We start from the raw sequence: 20,448 nt of genomic DNA, 5'->3' as shown, positions 1-20,448 counted from the left end.
TTCTCCCCTGGGGAACCCCAAGTTCATCTGATATTTAACAATCATATCGCAAGGCAGTGAGCAAGGCAAATGAAAATATTAGGAAAACAAGAAGACAATGGGTTATCATTGTATTTTGTCACTCAAAGCTAGGGGAGAAATGTTTCAAATATCATTATTGTATTTGAAATCATTTAAAATTTCCAAACAGTACAAGGGGAAGAAATGGAAGATAGTGCCTATCATTGAAAAAGTAGCAGCATGAAGGCAAAGAGGCTAATACAGTGATAATTAATTATAAGGCAGGGGCATCAAATTCATTTTCACCGGGGACCACATCAGCCTCGAGGTTGCCTTCAAAGGGCTGAGTGCAATTTTAGGACTGTATAAGTGTAACTACTCCTTAACTAGGGACAAGGAGCTCAGTGCTGTCGCCAGGTAGAGACAAGGTGGAGGGCCAGATTTAGTCCGTAGGCCTTGTGTTTGCCACCTGTGTTATAAGGCATTACCAAAATTAGTTATGAAAAGATGGAAGTGTGTTAGTTGCTGATTAGGGCATTTCTTTTGGAGAAATGAGTAATAATTATTGAAAGATAATTTCATCATAGTGTCATGTTTCTTATTAAGAAATATCCACACAAAAGCTTTTTACTTTGAGTAAACTGGTTGTTATGTTCATATGTGTAAATTGACAGATGACATTGTTTTCACTGAGATAGTTCTAAAAATACAAATAAATAAACAATGTCCTGAGTGGAATCTTCCAAGTTAGTGACTCTTTGTCAGTGTTACATTGAGATACTGAAGTAGTCTCCTTCAAAAGGAGACCCACACAATTACTCCTTAAAAACATGCATCCTCATACACTTACTGTCATCTTTATCTTTACATTTGATCTATGATTTTCTGTTTACTCTCCCTTTGTATGTATTTTCTACCCTCTTGCCTAAAAACCATTGACAAAGCAATTTTAGCTATTTTTTCTTAATAATAGAGTCACAAAAGTTCAAAGGCCTCCTTTCTTTTGAGTTATTGTAAGAGTATTAAGAAAACAATGTTAAATTACTGATTCAACTGTAAACTACTGTCATGAAAGAAAACCATTTCTTTTTATGAATGCAGTGATCTTAATTGCAGACCAATTCTATTCCTTATCCCACAAACGTTCTGCTTGAGAAACAACATTGTAAACAGATTACAAGTCCAGTAGGAACCATTGATGTTCTATAGACCACACTTACAAGTGTGCCTCACTTAAAGTGAGACACACTTTAAGAAGAAATGTAACAGACATTGGGATTACCAAAGTGAATCGTGCTCTGCCACTAACTGTCCTTGAAAGATTAAAATTAATAACTTTATCAAATAGGCACAATTCATATGTGTGAAAGTTACTTTGATTTTTTTACAGAAATGTTTTATTAAAAACACTATGTTTGAATATAAAGTTGGAATTCTCTGCTTTTGTTCAGAGAATTGTTTGTGCAACATTTTGTTTAAATTGGATTAGTACCATGTTAATTTTACATTGCCTCTGGTGAACAGCCATGGGACTATAATCTCTGCCAGTAATTTGTCACAGCAGAATCCTCTGGAGGGCCATACAAAACATTTGTGTAGTACGGATTAGACAGCAAAAGTCATATCTTAGATTGTTAATAAATGTTAATGACAAAACCCAGCTGGTAAAGCTTGGAAATAAGATCTAATGCTTGGTGCCTATTGCCAAAAGAATGTTTAAACAGAGATTTCCATTACTCAAAGGTGAACTAGTACAGTCAATCTGTGAATTAAAAAATCATAACCTTCTAATTATTTAAAAACAACCTTTCAGATTCACAAACATAAAAGTCTCTGTTTCCAAGTTGTAAACTTTTGGGTTTTTGTGGGGCCCGGGGGGGGGGGGGGGGGGGTTGGTAACTGGGTAGGCAATAGCTATAAAATATTAATAAGTATCACATAAAATGGGCCCTAATTAGGAAACAAGGAAATGATACCCAAACATTCTGGATTTGGTATCTTTGATATATATACTGTGTAACACTGACTTTACGAAGTTCTAGCTGTGCTACATTTAAGGGGTAATTTAGTTTCCTTCCCCTCCCCCCCATCTCCATGAAAATATACTATAGAAATATTTTTAAACCAAAACAAATACTTGAATTCAATTGTACTACAAATATTCAAGTTAAGGTGATCACTTTAATCCTTGTGTTGAGGAGTAAGAACTAAGATTTTGGGTAGAATGTGGGTCCCTTACCATATTTGTGCACAGTAGATCTGTTTAAAACTAAGCTGATATATTTAGTTAAAACAACACAGACCTCATTGGCTGACATCAGCACTATCTTGTCCAGCCTCCTGCTTATCCACTCAGAGTAATTAATTTGATTAATTTATAAGTAATTTAGCCAGGGATAGGATGTAAATCTTTGTTTAAGAAAACAGTTGGAGGTCCAAGTCTTGGTTAAAAACTGTGTCTTGAAAGCATCCAGGCCCTCCTACTGACTTGTCAGCTCTGGGTTATTTTCAGAAAACTTTACTTGAGTTCCTTAGTTTAGTTGTAAGCTTTTTTCCCACAGACATACATGATATGTGTGAGTGGGAGAGTACGTAGTGGCCACTTTTTAGCCTCTGTTTAGTCTAGTGTATGTATGTTTACATCTCCTCTCTGGATTTATAGGCAGCCAAGGCAAAATAAAGATTATACTCTCTTGATTGAGGAGTCTTTAACCCAGAGCACCTGGCAAAGAAAGGATTTCTTTCACTAACCTCTACTTTTTGTGTGTACATGTGTGATGATTATTAATGCTGGATTCTTGATTAAAAATTCAAGGCTTTCTTTATATGCCTTAGAACTAAAATGTTTCAAGTTTTATGTTAAAATTTTATAAAGTAACCTAAAATAAAATGATCAACTTTTTATTTTTTTCTGCTTGCAAATTTACTTGCTCAGTGGTAAAAAAAAAAAGTAACCTTTACAGCATTATAACTTAGAAAATAAAAAGCACCAGTAACCTAATCTCCTCCTCAGGCAGATATAACAATTTGGTGTACTTTTCCTCTTTTTAAAAAATAATTTTTTAATGAAACATATTGTACACTCCAAAGAAGAAAAAAGATTCTTATATACCACAACCCCCACCTCCTAGGTTAAGAAACAAAGCATTATCAATGCTTGAGAAGTCCTCTGTGTCTTCTCAACTGTATCCTCTCCAGAGGTAATTACTTTCCTGAATTTGGTATTTACTATTCCTTTGCTTTTCTTTATCATTTTATAAGATATTTAAAATATTGATAAACCACACTGTTTCCTTTTGTGTGCTTTAAAACTTTATATACATGAGATCATTCTCTTTGAATTATTCTTCTGTGACCACCTTATGTGACTCAGAATTATTTGAGATTTAGCTATTTTGATGCTACCTCTAGTTAATTTTTATTACTTTATAAAACTTAAACATATGAATATACCACTATCCAGTCTTCTCTGAGTAGACATATTTTTTCTAAGTTTTTTTTAATTTATGGATTTGAGAGAGAGAGAAACATTGATTTGTCGCTCACTTATTTACGCATTCATTGGTTGATTCTTGCGTGCACCCTGACTGGGGATGGAACCTACAACCTTGACGTATTGGGATGATGGTCTAACCAAACGAGCTACCTGGCCAGGGCCCCCAGTTTTCTTTTAATAAGACAACACAATCTACATGTAAGAGAGGTATAAAAGTTTCTCTAGTGTTTATATCTAAAAGTGGAATTTTTCTTAGTAGGGATTGCTCATTTTTTCTCTTCACAAAATATTGTCAAATTACTTTCTAAAGTGGCTGCGCAAATCTGCAGCTCCTGTATGCAGTTCCTACTGTGTGGTATGTAGTAGTTATTCTTCACACCACGTGCAATGGCAATTGAGATGTGTTAACTTTTTCCAGTTTCGTGGGTATTAAATAGTATCATGTTGTGGCTTAAATGTTTGTTTCCCTGATCGACTTTGAGCATTGTCTCATATGTTTATTAGCCACTTACATGTCCTTATTGTGGAATGGCTTTTTAGGTCTTTTGCTCAAAAAAAGTAAATCAATAGGTAATTAGTATTTTGGAGTCACCAGATACAGAGTTTGAAATAACTACTAATACTGTGTTCTAGAAAGTAGGTGATGACAAGGAAATGTAATGATGAAGTGGAATCTTTTGAGTCATATAGAAATGCTGGAACTGAAAAGTATTGTGAGTGAAATAGAAGACTTAAGAGCAGATTAAGCATAGCAGAAGCAAGGATGTGTGAAGTCAGTAAAAAGTATCCAAACTGAAACAAGAGAAGGGGGAAAAAAAGATGGAAAATAGCAGCAAAGACCATAAACAACATATGGGATACAGTATATGAGACTGACTACCTTTTGTGTAACTGCAGACCCCTGTCTTACTCCATTTGGGCTGCTATAACAAAATACCACAGACTCCGGGGCTTATAAACAACAGAAATCTGTTTCTCACTATTTTGGAGGCTTAAAGTCTAAGATCAGGGTGCGTACACCTTGTCAGGTTCTGTGTCTGGTGAGGGTCTGCTTTTCAGTTCATAAATGGCTATCTTTTTACTGTGTCTTCACAGGGCAGAGGGGCTAGGGAGCTTTGTAAGACCTCTTTTATAAGGGTATTAACCTCATTCATAAAGACTTGCCTTCATGACCTAATCACTTTCCAAAGGCCCCGTCCCCTGACACCATCACATTGGGGATTAGGTTTCAACATAAGAATTTTGGGAGGATGCAAACATTCAACCTATAGCAACCTCCTGGAGAAAATAGAAAATGCAGGGAGGAAGCAATATCTAAAGAAATACTGGATGAGAATTCTGTAAAAGTGAAAAAGATATCAAGTCATAGATTCAAGGATATCTACTAACTCTCAGCAGGAAAAATACAAAGTAAACCACATCTAGATGCATCATAGAAAAATTGTCAAAAAGCAAAGAAAATCTTAAAAAGGTCTAGGGGTGGAGGGAGACATTACCTTCATAGGAGCAGCAATAAGACTGACTGATGGCTTTTCAACAGAAGTGAAGGAGTCCGTAAGACAGTGGAATAAAATATCCTTAAAGTACTGAAAGAAAATAACTACCAGCTTAAAGTTCTGTACCCAGTGATAACGTCCATAAATGGAATTGACATAAGACTTTCAGACAAGTGAAATTAGAAAATATTTTGAACTTAAAAGTAATGTAAATGCAACATATCAAGACATGAGACTTAGCTCTGGCTGGCGTAGCTCAGTGGATTGAGCACGGGCTGCGAACCATAGTGTCGCAGGTTCGATTCCCAGTCAGGGTACATGCCTGGGTTGCAGGCCATGACCCCCAGCAACCGCACATTGATGTTTCTCTCTCTCTCTATCTCCCTCCCTTCCCTCTCTAAAAATAAATAAATAAAATCTTTAAAATAAATAAAAATTAAAAAGACATGAGACTTAATGAAAGCTGTTCTCAGGAGGAAATTTATAACCTCAAGTGCCCTTAGAAAATAAGAAAAGCATAAAATCTATTCTCTTACCACTTTCAAACAGTCAGTAAAAGAACAAGACATTAAGGAAATTAGAAGCAAAAGAAATAATCCAGATGAGTAAAACTTAATGAAACAGGAGGAAAATATACAACAAAATAAAGTAAAATGTTGTTTTTTGAAAGGAACCTCCTCCTTGGCAATGAGTATTCAAAGACAAAAAGAAAAAAAACACTAGGTCCTAATACCAGGAATAAGAAGTGGGGTGGGGCTGCACATTCCACAGACATGTACAGAGATAAGAGGATGGTATGAAAATTTTCATGTGGTTTTAAGAAATAGAACTTACAAAACTGACACAAGAAGAAACAAAATATAAGTAGTTATATAGTTATTAGAGAAATTGCATCCATAGTGAAAAACCTTCACACAAAGAAGTCTTCAGAACCAGAAGAATTCACACTTGAATTTTAGTAAACATTTTAGAAATAACACTAAATTTATACAATTGTTTTTGGAAGCTAGGAAGAGGGAACACCTCTCACTTTTTTAAAATGAGACCAGCATAGTCTTGATCCTAAAATCTGATAAGGATATTATAAGAACAAAATAAATTGGCCAGTCTCATGAACTGTAAGATATAAAACTTACAAGTATCACAGTCAGGTTTATTTATTAAACAAAGGCAAAGTTGGGTATTTACCACCATAAAACAATAAAGGGGCAAAGATTAAGTGATCATATAAAAATGCAGAAAAAGAATTGATCCATAATAAGTCTTATCAAACTCAGAATGGAAGGAAAATTTCTTAATCTAATAAAGGATATTTACATAAGAACAATCTTTCTTAAGGAAAGTTTTTTCCTGAGATCAGGCATAAGAGAAAGATGCCCTCTATCACCATTTATCAACATTGTACTAAAGGTTCTAGCCAGTGTAATAGGACAAAAGAAAGGGTGGATCAGTCACAAAGGAAAAAGTAAAACTGCCACTATTTACAGATGACACTATTATATGCTTAGAAAACCGAAAAGTGTCTGCAGGTGACCTACCAGAATTAATGACTTAGTAAGTTTGTGGGAAACAAAGACAGTATATAAAGAGTAATTTCCGTTCTCTATACTAGATACAACTAGAGAAGGAAAATTTTCAAACTCTACCATGTAAAACAGTACCTAAAAACACTAGGAGCACATTCAAAGGAAGATATTACTCTTAGTACATAGAGAAGGATAAAATATTACAGAAAACCTAAATAATGGGAGAGGTACACCATGTTCACTGATTAAAGAATCGATGTTTTTGGCCAGATTGATCTGTAGATTCAGCATAATCAAATCCCAGCAGTACTTTTTTTTCCAGCCCTAGAAACTGAAATTTATATGAAAATACAGGGGTTAAGAATAACTAAGAAAATTTTGAAGAACAGCCAAAGGTTGAAGACTTTTTCAGATATCAAGAGTTATTATCACAAGACTTAAACAGTAACTAAGAAAGTGTACTTTTAATAGAAGGATCCAGACAATCAGGTCAGAAGGTCCAGAAACAAACCTATACATACAGTGGGCAGAGGTGACAGGACTGGTGATAACTGCTAAGCAGTGTGTGGTGGGGTGGGGGATGGTATTTTACAGTAAGTATTGCTAGGTCTATTAGAGCTCTTATATGGGGAGAATTCAATTGCATATGAATTACTGATCTAAATGAACCTTCAAGAGGGTAACAAAGGAGTATTTTTAAGACTGAGGCAAAACCTTTCTTAAATTGGACATAGAAGCACTAGCCAAAAAAGTTAAAAAAGCCCGACAGATAAATTTGGGCTATAATAAAAATAAGTCAAAAATACCATTATGGCAGTAAAAAGGCAAGACAGAATAGTGGGAAATATCTGGAATTTAAGTGACAAAGGACTTACCCAGTATATAGGTGGGTCAAAAGTAGGTTTACAGTTTATATAAAAAATACAATTAATAAATAATATGAAAAACTTTCCCATACAACCATAAACCTCCTTTTGCCCCTCCCTGTATATAAAGAACAACAAACATCAATAAAGAAAGATGGATAGCCAAGTAGAGCAAAGTATCAAGTAGTTGAACAGGAACTTTGTAAAAGGAGATAAATGAATGCCATTAAAACTATTAAAACATGTTCAGCCTCATTAGTCTTTGAAAAAATGCAAAATAAAGTCACAATGAGAAACTACTAGATAATCTGTAAGAACAGCCTAAATGAAAAAAAAAAAGACATTACCAAATGTTTGCAGGAACATTGAACACAGCAGTGCTCGCCTGGAAGTATAAATTTGCACTACCACTTGGAAAACTGATGATATTTACTACTACTGAAATTCTCATACCCTTATCACCCAGCAGTTTGAATCATAGGTACATAACCAATAGAAACGCATACAAATATGGACCAAAGGATGTGTACAATATGTTCATATTAGCTTTATAATACAAAACTGGAAACTAACCCAAATGTCCCTCAGTGGTGGAATGAATAAATTGTATATTTCCAATGGAATGCCAAATAGGAGCTTGAATCATCAATTATACATAATAATAAATTTGAAAATGATGTTAAGTGAAAAAAGCAAGCTATAAAGTAATATATACTGTCCAATTACATTTATATAAAGTTCAAAGCAGTCAAAACTTAATCATGATGTTAGGAAGTAGGGTAGTTATGTTTGGGGGAGGATGGAAACACAGGGACATCTAGGGTTCTGAGCATTTTTTGTTTCTTGGTCTGGATGGGGGTTGAGTGGTTCATTTTGTGAAGTTTTATCAAAATGTACACTTGTGATTTGGCAGTTTTCTGTTACTCAATAAATGTTTGTTTTAAAGATGTTTTAAAGATGACACATACCTATTGGTCTAGCTCTTTTATTTTGAGGTTCTGTCCTAAAGAAAGAAAAGCACCTATCTCTAAAAAAATATGTAGAAACATTTGTGTGTGACATTAGACAATAGGGTGTTTAATTACAGCATTGCTCATAGTAACGAAAGTCTGTTATTGAGAGAATGGTTGGAAAAAAGCATGGAATATGCATTCTGTGGAATGTTACGCATGTATTTTAAAGACACTTCGTCACGTGTGTAGGTTTTTGTATGAGCCTGGAGTAAAGAGTGGAAAGGTGTATTGTTACCCGAGATGGGAGTAGAATTAGTGACAGTGTAGGGACAATTACTGAATGTTTCTGGGTTCATTTTTGTGTAATTAACCATTTCTTAGATGCTGCTCTTGCCATTGATCGTTGGGGCAATTTATTGTGTTGTCTTTGGACTCTCTCTTCCCTTCAACTTCTGTTTTCTTATGCCATTAAGCTAACCTCAGTTACAGATTGGACCATGAAAGATTATGGTTTATAACAAGAGGAGAAATAATGGAAAGAGTTTTAAAAGAGAACCTGCTCATTTCTAGATAATACGCAAATCATAGAATTGGTAGTGCATGGCTGTATGCTGGGTACTGTCAAACAGGATTATAATCACAAAAGTTACATGAAATATATTTATTTTCTAACATTAAGGACCTGGCTTGTTTATTTCTTTCCAGCGGGAGCAAGAAAGTCAAATGGCTCGCCTTAAAAAGCAGCAAGAAGAATTGGAACAGATGAGACTACGTTACCTGGCTTCTGAGGAAAAAGATACAGTAAAAACTGAGCGACAAGAATTGTTGGATATAAGAAACGAATTGAACAGGTATAATAACTAGAACATTACATTTCTTTTTCATACAAAACAGAAGTTCCAATAGGACAACCTCTTATACTTTTTTTTTTTTTAATCTTCACCTGAGGATATGCCCAAAAAGAGAGGAAGGGAGATTGAGAAACATCAGTTGGCTGCCTCCCATACGCACCCTGACTGGGGATTGAACCTGCAGCCTTTTTGGTGCATGGGACAGCACTCCAGCTGAGCCCACAGCCAGGGTTAGGACAACTTTTTAATTGGTTATTGGTCCGGGGAAAGTATGTCAGGTCTTTCAAGAATAAAGCAGATCATATACTATAAAATATAGCTGATTTGTAAAGTCACGCCAAAGAACATTATTACACTCAAAATTTTTATCATGAATGTAGCTGTCATAAATCTATTTAGCTTTTTCATTTCCATTCATAGCATTAGTATCTTAAAATTTATATTTGTGTAACTACAGGATTATTGCTACTGTTTCAAGATAATTATATTGAATTTTTAATTACAAAAAATATAAGAAATTTCTAATTTAATTACAATAATAATGTAAATAATAGCTTTTATTTATTGAATCCTTACCGTGTGCCAAGAGCTATTTTAAATGCCTCACATGCCTGTTTTCTTTTTTTTTTATCTTCAAAGCAAGTTTTTGAGGAAGCTATTATCCCCATTTTAGAGATTAGGAAACCAAGAATTAAAGATATTTAAGTACCCTTTCCAAGGTCACACAGCTAGTAACTCATTGAAGCCAGAGTTCAGATCTGATTCCAGAAGTCATATTTTTAACTCCTGCTACACAGGGCTTCTCTGTAGTGTCACGTTCATCTTAGTTGCAATTTCAACAGCATTTCATGTTAGAAAAGTCATCTTTAGGAAGTAGCTTAAGAACAAATTTGGAGTTGAGTTTTAGGGAAGACTTTTTAACTTAGTTTATCAAGAAATAGTATTTCTGTTTTAGTAAAGCATGCTGTCTTAGCTTGGGGTGCCATAAAGTACCGTACCATGGATGGGTGGCTTAAACAATAGCAATTTATTGTCTCTCAATCCTGGAAGGTAGGGTTCAAGATCACTTGTCAGCATGATAGGTTTCTGGTGAGGACTCTATTCCTGACTGGCAAACAGCTGCTTTCCCACTGTCCTCACATGGTGGGAAGAGGGCGAGCAGGCTCCCTGGTGTACCTCTGCACAGTGGCACTAATCCCATTAGAGGTCCCCATCCTCACAATCTCATCTAAACCTAATCATCTCCAAAAAGACACAGACCATCACATTGGAGAATAGAGCTTCTGCATATTAATGTGGGGAGATGCAGTTCAGTTCATTTGACAAAATATCCCATGTATAACATCTCCATGTGTGAGCTGGGAAAACTCAGTCGCTATATTAGGTGGGTTCAGAGCTGAATTAAGCAAGAACATTTAGGATATTCATGTATAAATATCAATTGGAAAAGGTCAAGGTCTACGGTGCTATACCATAAGGCTCAATTCATGCTATTTTTTTTATTCAGCAAATATTTATATGACGTCCACTGTGTTGTAGACTTGGAAGATGTAACAAATTAATTATAATATGATCCTTGCCTTTCAAAATTTTGCTGTCATATAGGCATGCATTGCTTAATGACAGGAATACGTTCTGAGAAATACATTGTTAGGTGATTTTATCATTATGTGAACATCACAAAGAACACTTACACAAACCTAGATGGTAGAGCCTACTACACACCAGTGCTATAGGGTATAGCCTATTGTTCCTGGGCTGCAAGCCTGCATAGCACGTTCCTGACAAAACAATAACAGATTAAATCAAACACAAGAGAAAATGATGCAGTCAAGAAATGCAATAAATAGATGTATAAGGCTGCTGCCTGCACGAGTTTATAGAAAACTTGTTTTCTTGTAAATAGAAAGAGTACACTCTAAAATAAAGATAAAAATACAGTATAATAAAAACATAAATCAGTGAGATAGGCACTTATCACTATCGGGTATTATATACTGTACATAGTTATGTGCACTACACTTTTATATGGCGGACAGTGTGCTGGTTGCTTACACCGATGTTACAGACACGCTACTCACTGCATTCTGACCTTAGCATGGCCACCACGTCACTCGGCAATGTATGACTGTAGCACTTTTCTGGTTTCAGTTTAGCAAATATTTATTAAGCCTCTGTTGTTTGCTAAGTGAATATAACCATTTTCTCTATCAAATTCGTAGGTCATACAAACTTGAATGTTATCTTTAATAGCTTAATAAATTAGGATTCAGAGAGAACTGAATCCAACAAAATTAAATATTATAGTCAAAAGCAGAGTCCTCTGTATAAATTATAAGAAAAATCTTTTTTTATTATAACCCTTTAACTTTTTAAATTTTACTACATTTTATTGATTGTGCTATTATGTCCTGATATTTTCCCCTTAGCCCCTCTCTACTAAGCACCCCTCACTCCTTAGGCATTCCTTTCACCATTGTTCCTGTCCATGAGTCGTATGTGTATGTTCTTTGGCTACTCCATGCTGTACTTTACATCCCCATGGCTATTCTGTGACTGCCTATTTCTACTTCTTAATCCCTCACCTCTTCACCCATTCCCCTACAACCCCTCCCATCTGGCAGCCATCAAAACACTCTGTATCCATGATTCTGTCTCTGTTCTTGTTTGCTTAGCTTTTTAGTTTCAATTGTTGATAGCTATGTATTTTTTGCCATTTTATTGTTCTTAAAATCGATGATCATCTGTTTCTTAAATAAGTTCCTTTAACATTTCATATAATAATGGTTTAGTGATCATGAACTACTTAAGTTTTTTGTCTGGGAAGCTCTTTATCTGCCCTTTGACTCTGAGTGATATCTTTGCTGGGTAGAGCAATCTTGGCTGTAGTTCTCTGCTTTTCATGACTTGGAATATTTCTTGCCAATCCCTTCTAGCCTGAAAGTTTCTTTTGAGAAATTAGCTAATAGTCTTAGGGGAACTCCCCTATAAGCAACTTCTTTTCTCTTTCTGCTTTTAAGATTCCCTCTTTATCTTTAACCTTTGGCATTTTATTTGTTTTTAAAAAATATATTTTATTGATTATGCTGTTACATTTGTCCCATTTGTTTTCTGCCCTGCACCCCCCTCCTACCCCTTAGTTCATGTCCATGGGTTGTACATATAAGTACTTTCGCTTCTCCATTTTCTTAACCTCCTCCTATATCTATTTTGTACCTACCAGTTATGCTTCTTATTCCTTGTACCTTTTCCCCCATTCACCCCCCACTCGGATAACCCTCCATGTGATCTCCATTTCTGTGATTCTGTTCCTGTTTTAGTTTGCTTAGTAGTTTGGGGTTTGTTTTTTTTTTTATAACCTTTGACATTTTAATTAAGATGTGTCTTAGAGTGGGTCTCTTTGCATCCATCTTGTTTGGGACTCTCTGTACTTCTTGGACTTGTATATCTATTTCCTTCACCAAATTAGGGAAGTTTTCTTTCATTATTTTTTCAAAGAGATTTCCAGTGTCTTGCTCTTTCTCTTTCCCTTCTAGTACCTATGATGTGAATGTTGGACCTCTTGAAGTTGTCCCAGAGGTTACATACCCTATCATTTTGGGGGATTCTTTTTTCTCCTTGTTGTTCTGGTGGGTTGGTTTTTGCTTTCTTATGTTCCAAATCATTGATTTGATTCTCAGCTTCCTCTGCTCTACTGATGTTTCCCTGTAAATTGTTCTTTATTTCAATTACCAAACCCTTCATTTCTGAGTCGGTCTTTTTTATTCTGCTGAGGTCCTCACTAAGGTCCTTGAGCTCTTTATAACCATTGTTCTGAACTCTGCATCTGATAGATTGTTTATCTCCATTTCATTTAGCTCTTTCTCTGGAGTTTTGATGTGTTCTTTCACTCGGGTAATGTTTGTCCCCTCATTTTGGCAGCCTCCCTGTGTTTGTTCCTACGTATTAGGTAGAGCTGCTTTGACTCTGTCTCAGTAGTGTGGCCTAACGTAGTAGGTGTCCTGTAGCACAGCCTCCCCATCACCCAAGCCAGGTACTTGTGGTGCGCCCTTTGTGTGGGCAACATACACACTTCTCTTGTAGTTGAGCCTTGGTTACTATGGGCAGATAATGGGAGGGATTTACCCAGACCATTCAGTTGCAAGGATTGGCTGTGACCACGTACTACCAACCTCCACCTTCCGGGCAGGGGCAGGGTGGTGGTGCTCTGACATGGTTTCTAGCTTTCCACTGGGTGTACTGGCCCTGGAGTTTCCTGGGTGGTACAGGCCAAGGTCAGCCCCCACCTGTGTTTTGCCAAAGGCTGCCCTGCTTGACCTATAAAGCAATCTAAATGACTGCTACTTGTGCTGGGGTTGGAGATTCCTGAATCTAGGCTGGCTGCTGCTAGTGCCAGGCCTATGGCTCACTGAGGCCAGCTGTGACTTGTTTGAGAGGATTTAGGAAGTTGTGCAACATGACCCAAGACCCCATTAATATGGAAAAACAGCTTGGGTAAGCTTATAAGAAGGCAAGTCAAACAGTATTAGCCAGGTTGATAGTCTCGGATAAGGTCCAGCTTTTAGGTTCTGTAGCTTTGTAGCGCAAAGGTTTAAAAAAGTCACAATGGCCTCTGCTCACCTTGATGCCAGACACTCCAATGTCTCCCAGTATGCCACTGGTGTCTTACAGCCGCTACCCTGCTGTTGGAGCTCAGAGGTATTGAGTCTGAGTAGGTGAGTCCATTGTGGGTTCTTTAAGAGGAACTGCTTGGGGCTCCAGCAGTTTCTTTCACTGACTCAATCCTCACTGGTTTTTGCAGCTAGAAGTTGTAGGGACTTACCTTCCTGGCACTGAAACCCTGGGCTTGGGGGCCTGGTGTGAGGCTGGGACTCCTCACTCCTGAGATCTCTCCCAAATTTTTATCTACCACACATGAGTGTGGGACCAGCCTGTTCCACATCTGCACCCCTGCACCAGTCTGAATGGATGTGGTTTCTTTAATTTCGTAGTTGTCAGACTTCCATTCAACCCGATTTCTGACAGTTCTGAATGATGGTTGTTCTATATTTTAGTTGTAATTTTGATGTGGTTGTGTGAAGAGGTGAGCCATGTCTGCCTATGGCACCATCTTGACCGGAAGTCCTAAGAAAAATTTAAGTGATAGACATATTTAAAAAACAGTTCACATAAGGAAGCCTTAGAGGATTTAAGTGGCCATTAATTAATTAACAGTGTGACATGGCTGCCAAAAGCCAGTAGAGTTAGGGACATTCATAAAAGCAGTGTTCAGTACTCAGCACCTCTAAGGTGTTCTTAACCAAGTGCAACATACTTGGATAAGGGAAATCAGCTACCTAGAGAGCTTCCAATGGAGTGTGACCAAGAAGTTTTTTTTTTTTTTCTTGTATTTTTTCCCATTACCATTTAGTCCCCTTTGCCCCCTCTGCCCTACAATCACCACACTATTGTGTTGAAGTGGTTCTAAGATTAAGGGATATTGAACTTGAAGAGAACTCTTGGGCAGAATACGTAATAGATAGCTGCCTTTACATATCTGGAAGGTTCTGATATTAAAAAGAAGTAAAGTAGTAGGTTACCCTCTTGAGCAGAATCACAGCTAGATATTAGAAAGCATAAAGGCATACTAAGTTCAGTATGAGAAGGTACTTTGTAGATCTTCAACAGAAGTCCCACAAAGTAGTAGGTTCCTAGTGACAGGAAGTGTATGAATGGAGTCCAGACACAGTGTTTGTCAGGGAAGTGAAGTTTCCTTTGATATCATTATGGGCTTCATTAACTACAGGGTTCTAAGATCCTATAGTTACCACAATTGATGATTTGCATTTTAGTAAAGCTTTGGTAGAGATGAGCAATCAGGTGTGTGAAAGGTTTGTCCTTTATGTATAAACAGATGAATGAGGAAATGGTTAAACTTTTTGGTACATAATTTGTTGTATGTCATTAATTTGCCTAAATTACCTCTTCCTCTAAAAGAGCTATAAGAATTAGGACAGGGGAAACAACTATTCAGAAATCTTCCCTTATGCATGCACGTGAATTGCTCAAATTGATACCAGTATCCTATTAACCACTTGGTTTCCACCCCAGACCCAAAGCACAGTGCCTCTCTGTTTAGGCTTTTTGTTTTTTCCCGAAAACAGATGAAGATATTTGGTGTCCTTGAACAGTGTTTTCACTTCCCAATGTTTTTGTGAATCAGTTGAAGTTTCAGAGGGTCATCTGAACAAATGAAGCTGTGTTCTACCGACAGATCCACACCCTGTCTGGGGCCCCGTCCTCTTGTCCGTCAGAGCAGGACTCGCTTCACAGTGGCTCTTCCTCTTGCCCACTGCACACGTAAACTCAGGAGTGGGTTTGGTTCTCATTGGCTCACTTGCTGCGAACACCATTTAGAGGCAGGGGTTTCGATGCAACTACTTTATCCTGTTTATAAAGACAAACTTAGGAGTATTTGCAAATTAAAACATTTTTGTAGCCAGTTACATAAATAAAGTTACATTTTAATTGTACATTCTAAATTAAATTAAAACATACTCCTTGTCCACCCTTGCCCTTACTGTCATTTAGTAAGCATGTTCTCCCTTCTCAAGACAGTTTGATTAACGATACCCTGTTAGAAATACCCAAACCCCAGGCTGGCACCTGCTCTCCTTTCTTACTTGAAGAATCCATACAAAGTCTTAAAATGTGCATTTATAGAATTTCACTTTCTATGAATCATTAGTGAAATAAACTTCATAACAGTAAGGACTTTTCTTCTTGATTCATTAGTGAAAAAAGTAGTATACGGCACTGCATTTATAATATTACTTTTTTAGAAAAATATGTATTAATAAAATATGTATACATGTACATTTTTAATTGAAATGCAATACAGAAAATTATTATTTAGATTGATCTTTGGGTGAGATCTTTGGATAAGACAATTATTTTATTTTTTACACACTTCCAAAATTTCTAGTTTTCATGTACTTTATAATTAGAAAAACAAGTATTGTTTTTAAAACTGTTTTTATAAGTGTGCTAACTCTGACCTGCCAAGTGTCACACTGATTTTTGTTTTCTTCCTGAAAATATTACTAAAAACGTATTTTACCATTAAATCATTTTGTTTTAAATGGCGTTGTTAAGAAAATCAAAACAACATTTGTTGCTTGCTAGAGTGGTGTTTGTTCTTGACTTCTCAGGTTAAGGCAACAAGAACAAAAACAGTACCAGGATTCCAGAGAGATTGCAAGTGGAAAAGTGGATGGTCCACATGGCAATGCATTGGAAGGAGGTTTGGATGATTATTTGACTCGCCTAATAGAAGAAAGGGATACTTTGATGAGGACGGGTGTGTATAATCACGAGGACCGAATAATAAGTGAACTTGACCGACAGATCAGAGAGGTTTTGGCAAAAAACAGTACCAGTAATTAATAACATTTGGAAAGTCTTTATAGACTCCAGGTCCAAATTTTAATTTCATTGTAAAACCCTCAAATGAAGGTAAAATGGATGTTTTAAGATGCAATTTTCAATTTTTATAAGCAAAATTTTATATGCTATTGTATAGTATTTATTTGATTTTATTTACTTTATGCTACCTCCCATTCTGGTTTCATTTGTAATTGCATTTTATATACTCATTTTAAATGACTCTTCCATGTTTTTCATAATTTATAATTTCATGGCTAACTTTCAAAACAGCTTTTCACTAAATTTGTTCTAGGAGAAATAACTGCAGCAATTTCCAGTTATGTAACTTTTCAAGTTGAGCCAAAAGAGTATGTTGTACTTTGAACATGTTGTGCCTTTGTCATTTGAATATAATTCTTAATTATTTAGACCAACTGTAAATGTAACCCATTTTATTTACCTCATTTTAAACGTCTTGTTTAAAGCATTTACAAGTGGCAAGCTTGAGAACAGAAAGCAGGACCAGTGCAGAGAAGCCATACGATAATATTGAGAGACAAATCAGTCATTTATTTAAATAGTTAATGCAGATTAAACTTGTTTCAAGAACTATTTAATTTTCAAATTTTCATTTTGCTCTTAACTATTAAGAATATGAAGTAATAGCTTAATAAGGTCCTTGTCAGCCTCCTGCCCGAGATCACATCGTTTTCTTTTGTTAATTCTGTACTAGAACATGGAAACAGACACTTACAGGCTTTAGCTGAGAAAATAAACATTTTTTTCTCCCCCTAATTTTAATCAATCTTTTTTTTTAAAGTACATGAGATTAAATCATTGGGTTTAAGTGCCATGTCTGTATAAACTTAAGAATTCCTTTACATCATATTCTTCAGAGCCAATATTTGCCCTCAAAGAATCATTTCCCACATCCTTTTACAGGGTACTGAAAAGATTTATTACAAAATTTACAGATTTGGTAAGTCTTTAATATCTAGTTTGAAATTTGATGCCCAAACAATTAATGTAAGTATGTACTTTAGGAAATTATACATATATATGCTACTGATAACTTCTATAAAAGCAGAACAGGCTATTTGGTAACACTAAATTAATTTTTTATTGCTTTCCTAGGAGGTATATATCTTATTTGGGAGATTAAATCCCTATATGCATTATATTTTTTTTCTTTATTAACAAAGTATTAATCTAAAAACAACCCAGCAGTAAATAACAGAAATTACTGAATGAGAGAATAATGAACGTGAATCATAGGAATCTGAAATATTAATTATGGCTAGGCATTTTCTCTCATTGATTTTTGTGCCACATCGATGGAACCAAGTATTCTTTTTGTTCCGGAAGGTCCCTGGTGAAACGTGGTGACCGTGCCTTCAGTTGCAGTGTGTGCTGCATGTGACTGATCTCAAACACTAGAGGGGGCCTCAGATTTAAACATAGGAAAAGGGCTTTTCTAAAATGGATGTGTGGTTTATTTTGCCTTCTGTAAAGCTATCTTTTGGCTACATATTTTAAGAAATAAAATCATAACTGTATGCATGTTTGAGTTCCTGAGCAGTGTTATTGTGTTCTAAACCAAGTGAGAAAGTGCCTGACCCTTCCCACATCAAGTTACTTTGTGTCTGGTTCCTAAGGGCTTACATTGCCAATGCTTTCTATGTGTCTTAAAACTGGAAGAGCGAAATTTTAACACCTCTTTGTAGTCCTTTAGCAACAGCCATTTCATTTGTATGTGGCATTTAGCATATTTATATTGATTGCTTTAAAATTATTGCCAATCTCTGGGAATTGAGTATGACCACAGTAGATGAATGAATTGAGCAAGTGACTGGTGAATGAATAAATTTCCTCATTACTACATATAACAGCAGACCTTTCATCACTATTTTAATGTGAAATAAATTTCACCTTCAAAATGTTTGTGATTCGTTCACATGGAGAAAGTCGTTTCCACGTCTAAGGTTGGCACTTGTTGCATGGGAGGGGTGCACCGTGTCTCCCAGGTATGTGTGGTGCCAAGTTTTTCTACAGGTAACATCCCAGGTACATTTCTTTCTAGAGCCGGGTTCCTGTTGCAGATGTGGGACTTTGGGTATGACTAAGGGATGTGTGGGGGCACTGCACAAACATCATGAAAGTAGGTCGTGTAGTGTGATCAGATGGCTTTCTTGTCTACTTACTGCTCTGTCCAGATACTGCCCAGCATGAATCTGAGTCCTCAGATCTTTCCAATACATACTGCTTGTCCTCAGCCACCTCAGAAGGGGCTGACCTCGTTTCTGCAGTCCAAGAAGGGTCCTCTGGTAGCGTGTGTGCACTTTTAAAATTTGGCCTCTCACTACTCTTATGTCCAGGTTGACTGAATACCTAACTTAATTTTTTTTTATAAAGTCATATAGCACAAATAAAACTCACCATTTTAAAATATACAATTCAGTGGTTTTTAGCATATTCTACAGTATGCAACCATCACTACTAATTCTCGAACATTATCGTCATCCCCAAAAGAAACCCCATACCCATTAGCTTTGATGCCCCAGTCTTCCCGCCGCCCCCTCCCCCATCCCTTAACAACTGCTAACCGCCTTTCTGTCCCTGTTGATTTGCTTATTCTGGACATTTCATATAAATAAAATCCCAAATGTAAAATTGGAAATGTTAGAAAACCTGAAGTATTTTTCCATGATGAGTTTCTGTGGTATACAAAATTTAATCAGATATTGAACTAAATGACAGATGCGGAAGGCTGACATAGGGTAAAACATTTGTCCGTCAGTTAAGAATATAGCTCACCTGTTCTACTGTCTGGTACCTATTAAAGCAGTGACCAAAAATAATAGTGAAAAGTAGAGAATGTTCTGCTGTAACATCTCTGAGCAACCCTGTGAAGTTGGAAATGGATTATTGACAAGGCCTATATCATGCCATTAGTATCTTACCAAAATGGTCCTCTTCCCCACAAGTTTTATAGAATTTGGAGCTAATGAGCAGCATAGTCACCCAGAACATAAGGCCCCTGAGGACAGAGGTCAAGGTCTATCTTACTTCCTGCTATATGCCAGGACTAAAATAGTGCCTGCCACATGTAGACACTCAGTATTGGCTGTATTCAGAAAGAAATGAACAAAAGATTGTGTATTGTCTGGATTATGGGTAGTGGAAATAATTCTTCAGCATTGTGAATATATTTAATGCCATTGAATTAGTCACATAAAATGATTAAAATTTTGTTTTTTTATATATTTTTTATCCACAATTTTTTTTGAAGTTGGCTTCAAATTCTGCCTCATTTGCCTACCCAGTGTTTTTATGCTGAAAGTTTCTGCACACAAAGTTGCCTGTCAATTCATCCTTGAAGATACGCTCTCCCCAGCCCTTGACATAACAGAGATGTCATTATATGTTTGCAGCATCTTTGTTAATAAAAAATGAGTGAAAATTAGCCTGTCTTCTAAAAGTAAATTGGAGGATCCTTAAAACATGGGCTTGCAATGCCTTCAGGTTTATAAAAGGTTTTGTTATCCTTTCAAAAAAGAGTAACAAGATTTTTTAAAACCACTGGTTATTTAATTTAGCAAATACTCCAAACCATGGACAAATTAGAATTTTCACAATGAATTACTAGTTCCCTAAAATAGGCTTAGTGTCTGTCTGTTGGCTATAGTCTTATTGTTGGCTGGTGGTCTTATTAACTGATAACATGATTTGTATGGGAATGTTGAATAAAGTCTGGTTGAGTAATTTTTAATATGTTATGACTTGAAAATTTAAATCCATCTTTTGATAATCTGTGTCTTGGCAACTGCAACACAGGCTTTGGAGCCCAGACTTCTCC

At 36.2% G+C, this 20,448-nt stretch overlaps 1 protein-coding gene across 3 annotated transcripts in view; it reads left to right on the top strand.

Annotated features, from left to right (window-relative positions):
• Positions 1-18,152, top strand: part of CEP120 (centrosomal protein 120) — a 73,541-nt gene extending 55,389 nt beyond the window's left edge. For all 3 annotated transcript variants that reach the window (XM_045838064.1, XM_045838063.1, XM_045838062.1), the window contains 2 exons: positions 9,043-9,188; positions 16,379-18,152. In XM_045838064.1, coding sequence (XP_045694020.1) covers positions 9,043-9,188; positions 16,379-16,613 — 381 coding nt within the window. In that variant the 3' untranslated portion in view covers positions 16,614-18,152. The remainder of the gene's footprint in view (positions 1-9,042; positions 9,189-16,378) is intronic.
• Positions 18,153-20,448: the final 2,296 nt, after the last annotated feature.

This window comes from Phyllostomus hastatus, unplaced genomic scaffold, assembly GCF_019186645.2.
Source record: "Phyllostomus hastatus isolate PE091 unplaced genomic scaffold, TTU_PhHast_1.1 phas_contig_254, whole genome shotgun sequence".
NCBI classification, from domain to species: Eukaryota; Metazoa; Chordata; class Mammalia; order Chiroptera; family Phyllostomidae; genus Phyllostomus; species Phyllostomus hastatus.
This window is presented reverse-complemented; position numbering and strand designations above follow the sequence as displayed.